This window comes from Hippopotamus amphibius, chromosome 3 (assembly GCF_030028045.1).
Source record: "Hippopotamus amphibius kiboko isolate mHipAmp2 chromosome 3, mHipAmp2.hap2, whole genome shotgun sequence".
In the NCBI taxonomy this organism is placed as follows: Eukaryota; Metazoa; Chordata; class Mammalia; order Artiodactyla; family Hippopotamidae; genus Hippopotamus; species Hippopotamus amphibius.
In genome coordinates this window covers 154,897,728-154,916,947 of record NC_080188.1, presented here as the reverse complement: position 1 = coordinate 154,916,947, position 19,220 = coordinate 154,897,728, and the positions used below count along the sequence as shown (strand labels likewise).

The 19,220-nt window shown below is 46.0% G+C and overlaps 2 protein-coding genes across 8 annotated transcripts in view; both read left to right on the top strand.

Moving 5' to 3' along the window:
- The first annotated feature begins 1,946 nt into the window (after positions 1-1,946).
- CTSE (cathepsin E) lies at positions 1,947-18,358 on the top strand. Its single transcript, XM_057727204.1, is given in 11 exon segments — positions 1,947-1,957; positions 3,093-3,331; positions 5,346-5,461; positions 6,622-6,713; positions 6,816-6,902; positions 7,027-7,083; positions 8,626-8,705; positions 8,708-8,769; positions 8,772-8,848; positions 12,098-12,165; positions 18,342-18,358. Coding segments are annotated over 11 exon segments (906 nt in total).
- A 109-nt stretch (positions 18,359-18,467) lies between these two features.
- Positions 18,468-19,220, top strand: part of RAB7B (RAB7B, member RAS oncogene family) — a 52,391-nt gene continuing 51,638 nt past the window's right edge. For all 7 annotated transcript variants that reach the window (XR_009052829.1, XM_057729357.1, XM_057729356.1 and 4 more), the window contains exon 1: positions 18,468-18,696. The gene's annotated coding sequence lies outside the window, so the exon portion shown is untranslated. The remainder of the gene's footprint in view (positions 18,697-19,220) is intronic.

Here is a 19,220-nt window from a genome sequence, read left to right as displayed (position 1 = left end):
TGACTGAAGTGCATGCTCTTGGGCCAGTCACTTAGCCTCTCTGTGCCTGTGTGTTCTCACCTGCCATAGAAGTGGGCTTGCCTGGAGGGTCTGGAGGAAGTCTCTCAGGGCAAGGTCTCTATAGTGACCATCTTCAGTCCCAATGGCATATATGGGCAATTAGGGGCAAACCACAGCAGGGCTCAGAGCTAACAAGAATTCTCATCACTTTCAGCCACTTCTGGCTCACACTTTCTCCCCAATGAAAGGTTAAAGGGAAGGACTCCTGGAAAGTGGATAAATGTCAAAGAGGCTTCGTTCCCCTGGGGGTAGGGTCTGGGCTGGTCCCCCAGTCCTTTTGATGTCCTTTTTAACATTTTTGGCGCCCAAGGCATGGGCCAAGTTATCTCCAAGCTCCAAGTCCATCTGCCTCTTGGGCTTCCAAGAGGGAAAGCAGAGCTCACAGTGGCAGTTAAGAGACTTGCCAGATTGCTGGCTGATCAGGGCAGAGCTGACCTAATCCCAGGCCCCCTACCTCCTATTACTCCAGAGCTAGGAAGTGTTGGCATGCGCAACAGCGATGGTGGTCTCTGTGACAGAAAGTGTCAGCTTGTGCTGTAGGCACCGCCATCACTGAGGCTTAGAAGCGGTGAGAGAACAGTGTAGGTTCCTGTTCCCTTCAACTTTAAGGATTCAATGCACCCTTCTTCTCCCACTTGACATCTGTCTTCCCTTGCTGACTGCCCAAGCTGTAGACTTAAGGTTGCAGCACCAGGGCAGAAGCAACATCCTAATATACTCTGTTAGCCTGCACCCACAATTGCATAGAGTCAAATTTCTACAGTATAATCCTTTCTAGGTATAGCTCCTAATGACTCTGTTTCTCATATAAAACCTATACTGATGCAGATAATGAAGATATGGCATGTCAATATTTGTGGATGTACCTAATGCAGCCCTTCAAGAAACAATTATAGCCTGAAATGTGTGTATTAGAAAAGATGAAAATTAACGGTCTCAGCATCTATTTCAAGCAACAATTAAATAAGAAAACAAGTGAACCACAAAGAAGAGCAAATCAAGCCCAAAGAAAGTAGAAGGAAAGAAATAATAACTAGAAGAGTGAAACATTCATAAAATAGAAAAGTCACCCAACAGAGAAAATCAACAAAGCCAAGAATGAACTCCTTCCAAATATTAATCAATCTGGCAAACCTCTGGCAAAACTATTTAAGAAAAAAGAAAGAAAATACACTTAACAAATATTAGAAATAAAAAGTAATACATTACTAAAGATGCCACAGACATTAAAGTGATAATAAGAGGATATCAAGAATAATTTTATTTTGATAAATTTGACAATTTTTTAAAATTGGCAAATGCCTTGAGAAATAGAGCATGTCAAAACTGACACAAGAAAAAATTAGAAAATATAATACTCCAATATCTATTTAAACAATGAATGAATACTCCAATATCTATTTAAATATTGATTCTATTATTAAAAACCTTTCCACAAAGAAAACTCCAGGTCCAGGTAGCCGCACTGGTAAATTCCTTCAAACATTTAAGGAAGAAATAGCACCAATCTTACACAAACTCTTCCAGATAATTGATAAAGAAGGGACACTTCTTGACTTATTTTATGAGGCCAGCATAAATTTAATAACAAACTTGAAAAGGACATTAAAAGAAATGAAAATTGCAGACCAGTCTCTTTCTCACAAATGTAGATGCAAAAGTTTTAAACAAAATATTAGCAAACAGAAACTATTTGTCAAAAGTCACTGAACTGTACACTTAAAATGGTGAATTATTGTGTATAAATATCTCAATAAATCTGACTTCTAAGAAAGAAAAAATGGATCTTAACTCACACATTATCGAGCTTCTAATAGATTGCAGACATATAAAATGTGAAAAGTAAAACAATAAAGCTCTTAGGAAAAAAATAGAAAAATGTGTTCATGACCTTAAGGTAGGCAAAAATTTCTTCACAAGCTTTAAAAAACTACTAATTATAAGGGGGGAAATTGATAAATTTGACTACATTGAAATTCATATCTTCTGTTCATCAAAAAACACCATTAAGAGAGTGAAAACACCAGTCACAGTATGGGAGAAGCTGTTTGTAATGCATGTATCCAACGAAGGACTTGATTCCAGAATAAATAAAGAACTCCTACTAACCAATGAGAAAACTGAAGATAACCCACTTCAGAAAAGAGGATATCCAAATGTCCAATTTTATTAGTCATCTGGAAATACAAATTACAACCTCAATGTAGCCCAAGCATATCCACTAGAAGACTAAAGTGGAAAAGACAGGCAATACCCAATATTGGTGAGGATATAGAACAACAGGACCTTTCAAAACATTGGTATTGGAAACATCCATGGTTACAGTCGCTTTGGAAAACTGTCAGTATTTACTCAAGCAAAACACTTGCAAACCCTGTTATGTAGCAGTTTTACTCCTAGGCACACATCCAACAGTAATATGTACACATGTTCACCGAAAGACAAGTACAAGCAGCACTGTTAACAAGAGTCAAATACAGGAAACACCCCAAATATCCATCAAAGTTAGAATGGATAAATAATGATGATATATTCATACCCTGGAATACTAAAGGCAATGAAAATTATACAGCAGCATGCAATAATAACATCGTGTTGAGTGACAAAAGCCAGATACAAAAGAATTCATACCATATGTTTCCACTCATATAAAATTCAAAAATAGGCAAAAGCAATATAAGCTGTTAGAAGCCAGGAGATTGGTTACTTTTGAGGAAAGTCTCAGTGATTGGCAGGGGGCGTGAAGGGGCTTCTGTGGAGAGGGTTGTAGTGTCTTGTTTCTCGATGTAGAAGCTTGATTACATGGGTGGGTCCAGTTTGTGAAAACTCCTACTGTACACTTGTGATTTCTGTATTATACGGAAACAAAAACTGATTACATAGAAAAATCAAGTGGATGGGGACATGGCAAAAGTCGTTGTGTCCATTTAATCAAGGGAAGCTGAGTAGGGGAAGAGTTAGCTTTAGGACCGAGGAAGACTGCAGGAATCTGAGACCGTTTGTCAAAGATCTCCTGTGTGATTTTCATTCAGGCTCCTCCATGAGGTAGAAGCATGGACTGAGGTTGGCCAGCAATTTGGAGAGAGTGTCACAGAGTCTGACCAGTCCTTTATGAACGCAGAGTCTGATGGAATTCTGGGCCTGGGATACCCCTGCTTGGCCGCTGAAGGGGTGACCCCGGTGTTCGACATGACGACCCAGAAGCTAGTGGATCTACCCGTGTTTTCTGTGTACGTGAGCAGGGAAGGCCTGTCAAGCCCACCAGGCTGAGGTTATGACTACAGGAAGACAACACGTCTAGACTCAGCAGTCACAACGCCTGGGTTGGAGCTCTTGCTTGGTCTAGTACCAGCTGTGTGATTTGGGGCAAAACGCTTACCCTCTTTGCATATTGAGAAAATGGGCTTTGCCTCATAAAGTCTTTGAGAAAAGGACTTTGTAAACTGTACCACACGGGACTAATTTAAGATATCTCTGGGATTGGACATTCATTTATGCAGTGAATAAATACTTATCAAGCCCTTATTATGTCCTGACCACGGTGCTGGGCACTGGGAACAAAATGGAACAAGAAGGAGGACAGTCCTTACCCTCAAACAGCTTAATTCCAATGGGAGGAGGTGGGGAAGAAAATTCAAAAGTTAGCTGGCGATAAAATAGTTACACATTAATGGATGGAATAACAAAATGTAGTATATACATACAGTAGAATCTTATTCAGCCTGAAAGAGGAAGAAAATTCTAACAGTTGCTGCCCATGGATGAACCTTGAGAACATTACTCTAAGTGAAACAAGCTTGTCCCCCAAAACAAATACTGTATGATTTCACTTACCATACCTAGAGTAGTGAAATTCACAGAGATAGAAAGTAGAGCGGTGGTCGCCAGGGACTAGGGGAGGGACAAGTGGGAAGTTACTGAGTGGGTACAGGGTTTCACTCTTACAGGATGAAAAAGTTCTGGGGATTGGTTGCACCACCATGTGAATATACTTAACACTACTGAACTGTACACTTAAAAATGCTAAGAGGGTCGAGTTTATGTGTGCTTTGCCAATTTACACAATTTTTTAAATTGCATGCTGCGGTGGGAAAAGGTCATGAGACTCACCTGTCCCTGGGCACTGTTACCTGGGGCCCCAGGAGGGTCAGGGAGGACATTTCTTACCTCTCTGACCCCTTCCCAGGAAGACGTGGCCTGAGCTTATCCCTGTTTCAGCAGAAGGCCATTTCTCTTGCTCTCCTCTCCCACATGGAGAGCCTTCAGTGTCCTCTATCAAACGGCTTCCTCTCCAGCCTGACTGCAGTGGGGACCAGGCCTGGACAGAACTGTGAGTAAGAGGGCAGGTGTCTGGACCCCTCACTTCCTCCCTTCAGAGCTTCCTCCTCCCTTTTAGCCTGAAAAGATGTGAATTTGTCAGACTGGCCTGGATTTAAATTCCTCACACCCCCCACTTACATTACTTCATCTCCCTGAGCCTCATTTTCCTCAAATGGACACTAGGCTGACGTGAGAATTAATAAGATCAGGCAGGGAAAACTCCTAGCACAGTGCTCTGCATAAAGGCCATCAACAAACATCAGTCCTTCCCCCCTCATACCTCTACAACTTTTTCCCTTAGATTCCCATAAATATCCACTCCCCTTCCCCTTTACTGCCCTGCCATACAGAGCCCCAAGTTTTGTATTTCTCTGATCCTTTCCCTCCTGAAAACAAGTCACTTTTAGGTCCTATTTCCCCAGGATCCTGCTAGGTGGCAGAACATATTCTGAGAAATCAACACAATATTAATAAAAATTCAAGAACTCAGTAAGTCACGTTGAGTTAATTAGCATCCTCGCCTAACACAAAGGAGTGAATAATGTGGAAATTCCAGGCACCACCGCAATAGTGGGGAAGATACTTGGGGCAAAGTGGTCTTTGGGGGTGTCTCAAGTCGCATGGTGAATACACCCCCCAGGATGGTACTGGCCTTGGTCCTGCACGAGCTCTGCACGACCAGACCTGTGGTCCCCACTTCTCACCTCCCTACCCCTTCTATCCAAGAAGCAGGAGGATATTCACAAATCACTGAGCAGAGTTGTTTCTCTTTTTTTGCCTCAAAAGGTTCAGACTAATCAACTTGCAGCGGTCAGAAGTCCTGGTCTCAAAGTGCAGGCTGATATTTCTGCCTATCTCGGTGCTTGGTGTAAGTGTCCAGACCAAGAAGCAGAGGGCTGGCTGAGGCTCATCCCTAAGGTTCTTCTGTGGCCCTTCCTTGACAATCCTCCTTTCTTTCCACGCAGTGACACAGAAGGCTGATGCAGGGAAAGAGCTGATTTTCGGCAGCTATGACAATTCCCATCTCTCTGGGAACCTAAATTGGGTCCCAGTCACCTAGCAAGGCTACTGGCAGATTGCAGTGGACACATAAGTATCCTCCACAGCTGAGTTACAGTTTGAGGGAAGAACTCGTAACAGGCTCAACTCAAACTGGATTAACTGAGTTGACCCAAATGAAACTGCTAGTCACTGGGAGAGGATGCCGGGAGCTAGCTGCATGAGGCTAGAGGTATGGAGGTGCTGAGCAGAGGTGCAGGGCGGGGCAGCAGGCACTTGGTAGCAACTCTCAGTTTCCTTTCTTGAACATGTGATGCATCTTCAATTCAACAGGCAGTAAATACTAACACTCAGCCAACTACTCATTCAACATTAATTAGCACGTAAGACAAGGGCTAAGTGACAAGGGGGTGCAAAAGATTTTTGCCTTCACAAAGCATTGCAGAAGGTGACATCTACACACAAACTACTACCGTGTAGAGTAGAAGGTGGTCAGTGCTCCATGAGATGGCCCGGCAGAAAGGGCAAGACCACTTCAATCTAAAGATCTTCTTGAGGGTGTCATGGAGGGGGCGGCATTGACTGAGCCTTCACACACACGTACGCACACACGCACGCACCCACACACAGGCATGGAGCAATTGGGGGAAGTAGAACTAGATTCCTGCCACATACCTAGCATTGTACTAGACAATGCAGGAATTCAAAGAAATGTCATTCAACTTCCAGTTCAGCTGAAGATAAGTTCCTGCAAAGGGACAGGCATGTGCTAGGCACAGGGATACAAAAGCCAAAAAGGCTCCAATGTGTACTGTCTACTGATGGTTTTCAAACTGCAGAGATTTAACCACTTATGAGTCATGACATCATTTTAGAGGATCGTGACCAACATTTTTTAATGAAATGGGCTAAAATAGAAAGTATCAGAGTGCACTTCACATATTAAGGTTAAGTACTGTTTCATGAAATGTTTACTCTGTGTGTGTGTGTGCGTGTGTGTGTGTGTGTATGTAGTGGGTCAAGAAGTAAATGTATTTCCTGCTAAAGATCTCAGCAAAAAAAAATATTGAGAAACACTCACGTGGTAAGAGAGACCAAAATGGAAATTACTAATGTGCTTCTTTGTATTAGAGAACCTGGCAGAGAGTGAGAGCTGCTGCGGGGCCAGGGAAGCTTGGTGTGGGGGCGAGGGAGGCAGGAGAGGTGGGGGTGGCTTGACATCGATGCTTCCTTTGTCTTCAGAATCCAGATGGGAGGCACTGTGATGTTCTGCTCCGAGGGCTGCTAGGCCATGGTGGACACAGGGACCTCCATCATGACAGGCCCCTCGGACAGTAGCAAACCGCTGCACAAGGCCACTGGGGCAGAGCCCATGGATGGAGAATTGGGAGGCCTCTGGACGGATCCTCTGTGTTGTGTCTTCGTGCACTGTGCAGTGTGTCAACATCGGCATCTTGCCGGATGTCACCTTCACCATCAGTGGAGTCCCCTACACCCTCCAACCAACTGCCTACTCCCTGCTGGTGAGAACTGTTTCCTTATTCTGCAAGTCACAGGGCCATCCCCACATGTCTGCCACTTCCCCTTTTCAAACAGTCACTTGCACTCAGGCTGCTTTTACCCTGAGCCCCCTCCCATCTTATCCAGCTCTGAAGGCATTCCCTCTGGGAGGGGCACAGCTGCCGATGGTAGGAACACCACTGGGCTAGTTCTAATTTCCTGTTCTGCCATGAAGCAGCAGCAAACCTTGGATAAGCCATTTGATAAGGTTTTCCAACAGTGTCAGGTAGCACATTTCAACTGACAAAGTTTAATCCCTTCAACCACCAAGTCAGACTGGGATATTATTATCCCATTTTATAGACGAGGATATTGAGACTCAGAGAGTTAAATGGTTCAAGATGTGAGTTGCTTAGGCAAGGAGGGTACAGAATAAGATTATCTCTCTCCTAATGTTCAAGTTAACATTCTCCTCAAACAAGAAAATGTCTTGTTGCAGGAGACTGGTACGTTTGGAGAGTGAGATGGAAAGGGAACTCCTGGGTGTTTTGGAAATCTATGATCCCAAATTTTCAATATCTTGGTTCTTTAGCGACACACTTTACTGCACGAACTTTGCCCAAGAGTCACCTACAGCATCAGGGTGACTGTGCCAGGATGGAAGCACTAAGGTGTAGACGGAGGGCTTTAACTACTCCCACACCTTGATCTCCATTCACCCCTTCCCAAAGCCACCAAACATAAGCAGACAATGCAAGACAAATGTTTTGCTTTAAAACACAGCTTCATGTTAAATTCCCTAAGCTCCTCCAGCTAAGGAACTCTGGAGCTGCCAACTGTGGACACCATGCTGAGGACAAGCTAGACATAGCAACCATGCTACCTTCGTCAGTCTACACACCCTTCCCCATCCAGCACCCCACAGTCTCTGCCCTTCACCCTATATGAGTCCCTGCTCACCCACACGCCCTTCCCTGTACCCATTATGGTGCCATTGTCCTTTTATGCCAGCAGTTTTCAATCAGAGCCACCTCAATCCATCGCGGATGCTGTCATAACTTTGCATGTTTATCCCCTTCCTCTTAAGAAGGCTCTTGAAGCCCTCAGTGAATTTTCCCAAAACCTCATCAGCAACCTCAAACTTCAAATGGTTGTTGGAAAGACAACCCCTGCCTGTTAGACCCCAAGTCTTTACCAAACCAAATAAGGCCGGGGGAGGTTATACTCTTCTCACAGAACAATGAATGCTCACTTGGCTTATAACCAGAAGGAGCCACTCAAATGATTCTTCCCAGAACCTCAACAAGAGAATAGCAGTGGCTAGCCACTTAAAGAGCAATTACTCTCCCTTAAAAAATTAAGTTGAGCTTTGTTAGAAACTCAAGAAACCAGAATATAAGCCAAGATCTTCTAATGCCAAACCTTTTGCTGTTCTAGCCATGCAACAAGGTTTCAGTTTTCCCAATTGTAAAATGGTGGTAAGGGGTGGAGGTATATAATAGATGAATAATTAGCAAAATTGTTGAACTTAGAAGCTGAGACCCACGTATACGAAACTGTATAAACACTTTGTTGAGTAAACACATATAGGTATATGAAACAGGAGAAAGAACCAACCAGCCAAAATTGTGAAGCAGCTGTCCAAGGCCATTTGATAGAGCTACCACTACCACACAGTACAGCCTCTAGGCAGCACTACTTCCTTCTTTCCCTGTACGTCATTTACATTCTTCTTTCCAACTCTAGAAATTCATGGTTAGAATGAAGTTTTGAATCAGTGGCTTTTGAGGTTCTGACATCCAACCTCCAGCTTGGTTCTTCTGACCCTAGGCAATGTCTTCATTAGATAGTTTTACTCTGTCTCTGACCATGGGAATAACTGTGCCGTGGGTGGCTGGCCCCAGCGGTCCCCCAAGCGAGGGCCTTGCGTCTATGCCTGCCCCCATGGAAATTCAGCTGGCCCTGTTAAGTTGGGGCAGTCAGCACAGCTGTCAAAAAGTTATTTTCAATAGAATGCAGTTGTTCCAGAGATGCAGCCTGAATCAGAATGAAACAGAGCATGAGAACACACTCACACACACTCTCACACTCACACACTCACACTCACACACTTCATAAATACCCACATACACACCAACTCCACTGACATCATGATGGAAGAATTAAGTTGTATGCCCATACTTTTTATTATTCTTTGCTAATGTTTTACTATGGAAATGTCCGAGCAGGTGCACAAGCAGAGATGATAGTACGATAAATCCCTGCGCAGCCCCACTGGATTTTCACAACCCAGCCTCACATGGCCAGGCCTGTTTCATCTGTATGACAGCCACTCCTCTCTCCAGCCTCACATACCTGGATTATTTTGAAGCAAATTCTTAGCATCACATCAGAAATCATCACATCAAGTACTTATCCGTAAATCCTTCTAATACAGGTATCCTCTGCTTTTCAAAAGTTTGCTTTACACCACTTTGCTTTTATGAAAGACCTACATTAGTAACCACTTTGCCTAACCTAATGGAATCCAAAGAGGATTTTTGCATTTATGGAAAAAAAGCAGAAAGCGAAAAAAAGCATTCAGCATTTGTTTTGCAGTAAGCTTTTATAGAGACAGGGCATACCCAAGCAGTGAGAGTGATACAGCCAGGTTCCTCCCTGAGAACAACACTCAGCCTCTGGGCATCAAGCCGCCATAGCTTTGAGCTGTGTCTGTGAGTATCCGAGCTTATCTCTATTTAATTTATGCCTCCATTAGCAAAATGTGTCCTAAGGTAATTGCTTTATGCCATTTCAGCTTAGGAAAGATTTCATAGATATTTCACTTCAGACAGTAGAAGAAACCAGTATTTCTTTTTTTTTTATCAAGTATAGTTGATTTACAATATTGTGTTAATTTCTGCTGTGCAACAAAGTGATTCAGTTATACATATATTCATATATATTCTTCTTCATATTCTTTTCCATTATAATTTATCACAAGACATTGAATACAGTTCCCTGTGTCGGAAACAAGTATTCTTAAATACGCTATCAGTGTTCAGATGTTTCCTATTGCCTCATAAATGGTCATTTTTACAGTTGCCTTGTTTGTGTCGGGATTCAAGTTTCACAAACTGCATTTACTTGAAATGTCTCTTATGTCTCTTTTCATCCATAGAGTTTCACATTCTGAATCTCACTGGCTGAAATCCAGAGCTGTCACGTAACGTGGTTGTCTGAGTTCATTGTTCCTATAAAATAATAATTAGATCTAGAGGTCTGATTTTGTGGCAAGAACACTTCATAGACGGTGCAGGGTACCTCCACTCTATCCCATCAGGGGGCAGATAATGCCTGGCGCCACTCGATTCATAACATTAGGACTGATGGGTGGGATCCCCTGTTGTCAGCCTCACCCACCCACAACAACGTTCCCTTCAACATTTTGACCTAAAGGTTTGAGCAGCCCTGGATCCTCACGTAGATCCATGCTATCACTAGGAGCTGAAAAACTGGGATTTTTCTATTTTTCTTCCTGTATCTGTTAGCTGGAACTCTTCTATAAAAAAAACAATCCTTTCTTTAACTATTGTCCACTGTGAGGTACAGCTCATACAGGAAAGGCAAGATTACCCGTTTTTTTCCCTTTATTTACCAGTTTTCAGAATTATGAGTGTGTTTCAACTTAACTGCCTTTCTTTTTTTTTTCAGACATGGTCAGTACATTTCTTTATTTTTTAAGCTCTTTATTGGAATATAATTGCTTTACACTGTTGTGCCAGTTTCTGCTGTACAACAAAGTGAATCAGCTGTATTTATACATATATCCCCATATCGCCTCCCTCCCATGACTCCTTCCCACCCTCCGCCTTCCAACCCTCTAAGTCATCACCCATCATCGAGTTGATCTCCCTGTGTTATGCAGCAGCTTCCCACTAGCTATCTGTTTTACATTTGGTAGTGTGTATATGCCAATGCTACTCTCTCACTTTGTCCCAGCTTCCTCTTCATCCTCCACCCTGTGCCCTCATTAACTGCCATTTTTTTAATGCTCAGATCACCCCACCTTTAGCCACTGGGCGCCTCTTCAAGTCAGCTCCTGTGAACTTTTGAATTGACCTCAATACGAAGAGATGTCCCGGGCCCATTTTCCCACAGTTCTGATTCCTTGCAGCGTGTTCATGTGTTTGTTGTAAATGAAAATATTTCATAGTACATGGGAGGAGGGTGGTTGGAGAGAAAGCAAGAGGGAGAGAGAGGCTCTGAATGGATCCTTTTCACCTTTGGGACCCAGGGCCCCTCCTAAGGGAGCTGATATAGGGAACCTGGGTCTAAGGACCATCTGTTGCCGATGGAAACAACTTGTCTTTCTTTTCCTTTCTTTCAATTTTACTTTTTTCAAAATGGAAATATCTTCAGGGATTTTCTTATTCTAAAATACATGAGTTCCCCATAAGCCTCCTCCTCAGAGACAAGCATTAGTATGAATCTGAAGTTATCTTATGCAGACGTTTTTCTTTGCACATATAAACAAAGGTGGCTATTGGTAAGGAAACCTTTTTCTTTTCTCATTTAACAGTAGATTTCCCAACAGTACATTCTTCTCATTCAGCACGGTGGCAATTTATTTATCAAACCCTCTCTTAATGCACATTAAGTTCATTTGAGGTTAATTTAACCCAATCCCATAAATATTTGTTTTGTGCCAGGTGCTAAGAGAGGCACCCTAGGACCTGCAAGACAACTGGGACAGGCCCTGGCTGTCACTTCTGGCAGCAGCGGTTGTGGAAAACACACCAAGCTTAACCCTAAGCCTGGATCCACAGCTGTGTTCTGTCCCTCATCAGTCTGGTGTTCATGGCTAGTTACTTCGTGTCTCTGAGATATCCTCCCTTCAGAGCTTTTCGGAAGAGTTGAGCTCACCTGGATGCAAGCACTTGGCTCATAATTTTAGTTTTCCTTCCCTCTAAGTATCAGGATCCAAGAAGTTCATGGCTATACACATGCACACACTTTTTTTTTTTGCTTTGTTTTTACTCTTTCTTTGCCATCTTATATATATACACACATACACACACACACACATTTTTTAAACTAAATTATTGCTTTCAGAGTGAATAAGTCAAAAGCAGCGTAGTGGAGCTGTTAACAACACAAGCTCTGTGGGGGCAGGGCGCCAACCTTTAGAGAGCATCCCTGGAGGCTTTTTCCTTAAGGGTGATTTCTATGTGGGCAGCTACCCTGATGTGCTGGTCTGGTACCTGCGGGACCGGGAGCCTGAGGAGCGGAGGCTGGAGTACGAAAGTGATGCTATAATCACATCTGTAGGAAGTGAAAGCATGCTCAGTCCCAAGGCTGCCCTAATCCAGTTTTACTCTGAGTATTCTGTTCCCTCAAGGCAGAAGTGATGCTTTCAGTCAGTGTGGACTAAACTCCTGCTTCCTGTGAAAACCTACTTAACCCTAATAGCTGCTTTGGGTTTTCCACAACTGACCTTGGCTCTCTGTGACCTTCACATCAGAGTTTATTACCTCTGAAATCCAGGACCCTGTCCCATGTCTTATGTCTGAAACTAGGTCACCACCTCTCAGGGATGGGCCAAGAGCTTTGGCTAAAGCGTCACCGCACCCTGGGAATTGTTAAAGGATTCCAGATTCATTTCCTAGGGCTGCCGTAACAAAGTACCACAAATTTAGTGGCTTAAGACAACAGATATCTATTGCCTCACAGTTCTGGAGCCTAGAAGAGCAAGATCAACGTGTCAGCAGGGCCATGCCCCCTCTGAAATCATAGGGGAGAAACCCTCCTCACCTGTACCAGACTTCTGGCGGTGGCTGGAACCCTCGGCATTCCTTGGCTTATAACTGCATCACTCCAATCTCTGCCTCCACCATCACATGCTGTGTCCCTGTGTGTCTCTGCCTCTGTGACTCTTCCCTCTAATAAGGACACCAGTCACAACAGATGAGAGGCCCACCCTTCTCTAGTACGAAAGCATCTCAATTTTAATTGCACCTTCAACCACCCTATTTCCAAATAGGGTCATTCTCAGGTACAGGGGTTCGGACTTCAACCTATCTTTTAAGGGAACACAATTCAACCCATAACAGATGCTCTGCTAATGAACTGCTCTTATATCTGACTTTTGGCTTCTTAAAGTCCTTTTAGGAGTTTTTGGTGTTCTGTTGTTCTTTTCTTTTCTTTCCCTCACAACAAATCTGTAAATTAGGCAGAGGAGGTTTTCTTATCCTGTTTTGTAGATAGGGAAATCGGGGTATAAAATAACTAAACTGTTTGTCAGAAGTAGAGATGAAGGTCAAATCCACGTCTCCCAGCTCCTAATCCACTCCTTCTGATGCACACCCCTCCCTGGCCCAGGTCGCTGACGGTTCAGAGCATCCCAAAGGCAAGGATGAGACGTAGATTCCAGACAGTCCCCCTAATAATGTTTACTTGCTATAATAAAAATGTATACGCTGTTGAAAAGGAATGGTTGCTGACCCCCAAAAGGGTCCAAACAGCGTCCTCCTTTCCGCTCTTGTGCAGAGAGAAGACCCTGCAAAATGATTCTGGGGAACCCGCCCCTTTTGTGCCTCGGGCATCTCTTCCTTTGAGGAATTGTTCCCCTCCTGTTCTAAGTCCTGTAGCCTCTCCTGGTGGTTCCTGGCTTCCCGTCATCACCACTGACATTACAGGGGAGAACACAGGCCTCAAGTCACCCCACCCTGTCAGACTCTCTCTCCTGGGAATGGGGAAACTGTGCGGGACCCCACAGGGCGGAGGGGTGCCTGAGCCGAGTCGTGCGTGGCAGGCACACAGAGACAGCTCCCGAGTTCCCAGTGCTGAGGTTGCCAGGGTTACCCTGCTTCAGTCCTTCCTACTGTGTCTGTTCTCAACTAAAGACCTCTGGCACGAGCATCTCACTGTAGGAGGGAGGCTGGCATGACGGTCCTGCGTGGGAGCCAGCAGCCTCAGGAATGGGAAGTCTGCTCTTTTTTCTCAGGAAAGCTTCAAAGCATGGCTCAGTGACTTTGGCTGGGAAGCTCTTAAAAGGAGAACTTGTGCTTACAAGGATGGTAGGGGAGAGGAGCTACGTGAGAACTCACCTAACACCCCACAGACCTGGGGTGTGTAAAAGACATCAGGGTTTAGAGCTACAAGTCCAGGCCTCAGGACCATAGTACACCCCCACTCTTAAGCTTTAAACCTGCCCTCGTCTTTTCAACACTTGCCAGGTTATGACAACACTAGTTTCTATAACAGAGATACTCCCAAATCACAGTGGCTTAGCACAAAGTGCTGGCTTCACGGAGAAGCCAGCAGAGGAGCCAATGATTCAAAACCCTGGGATCCGTGTGCCTTGTGGTTCTCACATCCCCTAGGACCTCAGAGTTATTCTACTGTCCTGTGGACAGGGAGAGAGTGCCACAGCTCCTGCAAGAAGTCTTCCCAGGCCAGGTTTGAAAGAGGCCCAGGTGCCAGTGGGACACTTCTCTACGTCCATTTGACTTGAGCTCTGTGGGAGCAGGAGCTCTGTCTTGTTCACCATTCTGTCCACCAGCTAAAATGTGGTCCATGGCCACGCCTATCTACAAGGGCTGGCAAATGGCAGTGAGCTGTGGCCTGTCGGTGCAAGGGGGCTTGAACAAACACTGGTCATCTCTGCCTAACCAGGCATCTCTGGCTGAGATCCTCTCCTTTCTCCTGATTCTTAAATGTGAGTGTGTCTCAAGTTCTGCCTCAGCCCTCTTCTCTCTTTCTTTCTCTCTCTCGTTCTCCCCGCTCCATCTCCTTCCCCTCTCACACGTTGGGGATGAGGTGGACAGCCCCTGTGTCAACATTTCTAAGCAGATAATCCCTAAATCTATGACCTTTTCAAATTAGCTCTTATATCTTTGTTTCTCATCCTGCGCTCTCTAGCCTGAGCTCTGGTCCTGCAATTCATTCATTTACCCAACAAATATTTATAGAGATCTATCTTGGGTGTGTTTCCCGAAGGGGAAACTTTTTTAAAAATGCCTGAGTCAGAAGCTTACATTTAACATTTTATTGGAAAGTTCAAAGGAAGCAAGAAAGGGGAAAAGGGAAGTGAGGAAGAAAGAGAAGGGGAATAGATACAAGGAGGTAAGTTTCCAAGCTGACTGCAGATTTGCAGCAAACACAGGCACCTCCAGCAAGGCTGTGGACTGAGGGCAGCACAGAATGCACCATTGGCAGGGTGGTGGTGCAGGTTAGGGGTGGAGTTTGAACTTCTATTTGTTGGCATCTTTCTTCTCCTGTTTCTGTTGGTTAGAGCCTTTCTTGGGGGATTTGGTGCCTGCACATATAATTTACAATCCCAGCCTCTCCAGGAAGCCATGGGAAGCCAGGGCCTCTGCTATCCCACTAGCCGGGAGGAGGCCCAGTGCCCTCTCCTCAATCAACACCCTGCTTGCAGGCTCTTGGACCCGGGTGGTAGCATTCATAGATTTGAGACTGGGGAACTGGCAGGAGACATCCCCAGCACTGCTCTGGCTAGAAGCAAGAGAATGAGGGAGGGGAGAGGAAGGGCTGGGGGGGAGAAGGGAGGGGAGGCCGACCAAGCACAGGGCAGGTCCTGGGCTCTGTTGCTGTGGTCAGGGGACAGAATGAGGCACAAGACAGGTAGAGTTTGCCCTCATGGAGCTTAACTGGGGTCATGAAGATGTCCTGCTGGTATCCCAACCCCAGTTTAGACAAAAACAGAAGCCCCCGTATCCCCCCCAATCTCACTGTTTCCCATGTAAGTTAGTGGCATCCCCTCTCCCACCCCTCCCCCAGACTGCAGGCTCAGTCTGCAGAGCGAAGGCTCCTCCTCTGTGCACTGCACACTCCTCTCCACTCCCCGAGCACATCCTCAGATTCAGTCAACGTCTGTTGAGAGCCCTCCAGGTGCTGGAAGTGAGAAAAGGCAGTGTCTTGCTCTCCACTGAATACAAAGCACCCAGTCGAGTGCCTGGCACACAGTAGGGCCTCCATGACCTCTGCTAGATGGTGGCGCAAGTCCGTGATTTAACCTTCACAACGGCCTTGTCGATTCTGTCACAAAATCACTTCCACCACTTGTTTCCCTGTTCCTTAGTCATCACCTTTCACCAGGAGTATTTCAAGAGCATCCTGGTCATCTGATCTGGTCTCTCCTCCTTCCAGACACATTTCGGAAGCCCAGCTCTAATCACATCCTGCCCCTGCTCCAAACTTCCCAACGGCTCCTCAGTGTACAACTCAGACCCAAGCTCTGGACTCTCGGGGCTCCGGAGGACCTTGGCTCCGGTTGACTGTCTGACCTCCACTCCCACCTCTTCTACCCCAGACCAAACAGAGCCACCTCCATTTTCTAACTTGCACACTTTTACTCCCAAGAGTCCTTCCCCACTCTTCACCAGAGAAACATGGTCCCCAAGAGAGCCCCTTTTCAACAATTGTTGAGATTATAGCCATGAGATGTTAGACACAGTGCCATGAAAAACCAGGTTGGAGTCTCAGCCCTATGGACTGGACATGAGAAGGTGATCAGCTCTGACAAATGCCTTTTTTGTGCGCTCTCTCTTTTGCCAAGCAGATCAGCCTCTCCTCTCCCCATCACCCAGGGCCCACCCCACCCCCCAGACCACTTCTTATACTGAACCTCACTCCCCATCCACTTACCACACATCTGCACATGTCCCTAGGCTATGCATGCTCAACTCCAATTCAAATCCTTCCTTTCCATGAAGATTTTCCTCTTTTAAGTCTTCTAAATCCCCACAACCCTTTAGCTGTGTTCCTTATACCATTATTTGCACCATGTCTTATTTCCACTGATGAAATGCAAGTATCCATTTTGTGTCCCCCAAAGGATCTGACACACTCAGATTATTGACTGAATGCGTGCAAGAGGGAAGAAAGGAAGGAACTTTAGCGAATGCAGCATCAGGGCCTCCCCCGCTGAGTAGAAGCTGGACGCCACTTTCCAGTGGAGCATGTGTCAGAGGAAGAGAAGGGAAGTCACTGACTTTTGATCCATGTGGACAGAGGAAGTGGGGACTAGAGCCTGAAGGTGGTTGGTGACTTGGCTTCCAAAGGTGTTAAGGATAGTTCTGCAAACATCCCCTAAAAGTATAAATTTCAGTCCCATGTTCAGAGGCTGTAATGACTAGCCGAGGACAGTTTACTTTCCCTACCCAAAAGCACCCACAGCAGCCATCCGGCCCATGGTAACTTTTACATGTTCTCTGAAATAGGTTTAAGTGTGCCTCTATACCTTTACAGATACCCGTCTCTGTCTCTCTGTCTCTGTCTCTGTCTCTCGCTCTCTCTCTCTGTCTCTCTCTCTCTCACACACACACACACACACACACACACACACACACACACATGTTCATTTAAAACCTGGTCTCAGAAAAGTAGAACAGGGGGCAGGGGATTTCAAAGGGCACCAATTTAAGAGCAAACTGGCTGTCATAAAACAATGGTTTGGTTGTCCTGAGGGTGAATTGACGCACCCATTCCGAAGTAAACCAAGTGGAATTTGCCCTGGAATTTTTCCAACTTTAATGTATCCTGTCCAATACTACACTTCATGGAAATCACTGCACCCTCCCTCCAGGCATGTTTGCTAGTGAAGCAAAGAAATGAGCTTCAACTGGAGCTTTTGTTCCACCAAAAACTCCTTTCCAGCGCCTGTATCTGGCACTGCACGTGGCCAAGAGTGGGTTCAAGGGTATGAAGTCCGCCCTTGAGGAATGTATAGTCTACTTGACCAGATAGACCTAGACAGCAGCAAGGAAGCAACGACAGAGACTCAGATTGGACAAAAGGAGGCATTTTTTGACAGTGAGGGTTATTAAACAAAGAATGGACCTCCAAGGAGGAAAAACCCCATCTCAGGAGGAATGTGGGGCTGGGAGGCAGGGGCACATCAAATGTATTATAAGCCTTAAAGGGATCCCTTGGGACCTAGTGACCCACTTCATTTGGGCGTGTCTAAACTCACTTCATTCCCCTTTAATTCGCCACCCCTAGTTACCGGAGGCATAGTTCCAGGCAGCTCAAATCAGCCTCACACAACATTTAACTTGCTGTAGTCTCCTAAGAACTTCAGGTTGGGTCACACATTCTTATCTGAGGGGCCCAGGGAGATGTCAGGACTTGCCTCCCAACTCACAAGTCCGGTTCTGTGTGTGTGTGTGTGTGTGTGTGCGCGCGCGCGCATGCACGTGGAGATGCGGTGTGAGGACAAGGCGTGAGGGCTGGAACCTCGCCCTACCAGGCTGATGGCAGGTCGGAATCTACGACACATGTGAGTCTGATAATTCAACCAACAAAAGGGCCCCTTTACTGGGTGGCTTCCAGCAGCGGAGGCAGAAGTTCCTAAAAACAGCCAGAGGCTTTTTATGGTGCCCATAAACCGGCGTGTTACCTTGCAGACCCTCTGCCCCAAAAGGGCCCACTCTCACGCCTGCTATGCCTCGTTCCCCCAGGGCCAGAGTCCCTGTAAACTAAATTCTTAAGGGGCCCCGATTCCAGTCAGCTCGGAAGCCTGGCTTTCCTATCCTCCCCACCCACTCCACCCACAGAGCTGAGGTCACCCTGGCCCAGCCTCTTTTGCAACTTTCCCAAGTTTGTGCATGAGAGGGAGAGGAGGAAAACTCAGAAGGAAGTGGCTTAGCCTCAACAACCTCTTTTCTGCTCCCGAAGCCTTTTTCCTCAGACACGGCTGAGACTGCTGTTCTAAGAGGAGACCCCCAGACTCAGAGAGATCCCCCGCCTGCCGTCGGAGGCTGAAAGGTCCCTGGAAGCTTCTCTTGGTTCCCGTCTGTTCCAGCAGCCCCAGAGGTATTTGGGTTTTGGGGTGCGGGGAGGAGTGGAGGCAAGGGAGCTTAGACTGGCAGCTGCGGGGTTTAGATCCAGCCTGAAGACTGCCCCCCCACCATGCCTGAGTAACTCCCAGGGGTGGCAGCGAGCCAAGGCAGAAAGGACTCCCTGCCCAGCCTGGGGAGTTGGGGCCCGGCTCGGGGCTCTGCGCAGCCGGCTGTCAGCCGCAAGACGGTGCAGCTACCAGCACAGCCAGAGGAGGGCCAGCCAGAAACCAGAGCCCTTCAGCAGCCCTGCTGGCACCCAGAGTCCCCTTGCCACATTGACTGGGCACCCTCTGGAACCGTATCAACTCAAGGGTCTCATCAGGGAAGGGGGATCCCCTGAAGTAGGAAAGTGTCCCTCTTGTGCTAAATTGCAAATATGCCTCTCAGCACAGCTCTGCGATGCTTGAGCAGCCAATGAACAGAGTTGGACAGGCCCAGATTTTAGTCTCGGCTTGCCACAAACTAGTTGTTCCTGACCCTGAAATCCACTGGGCTATG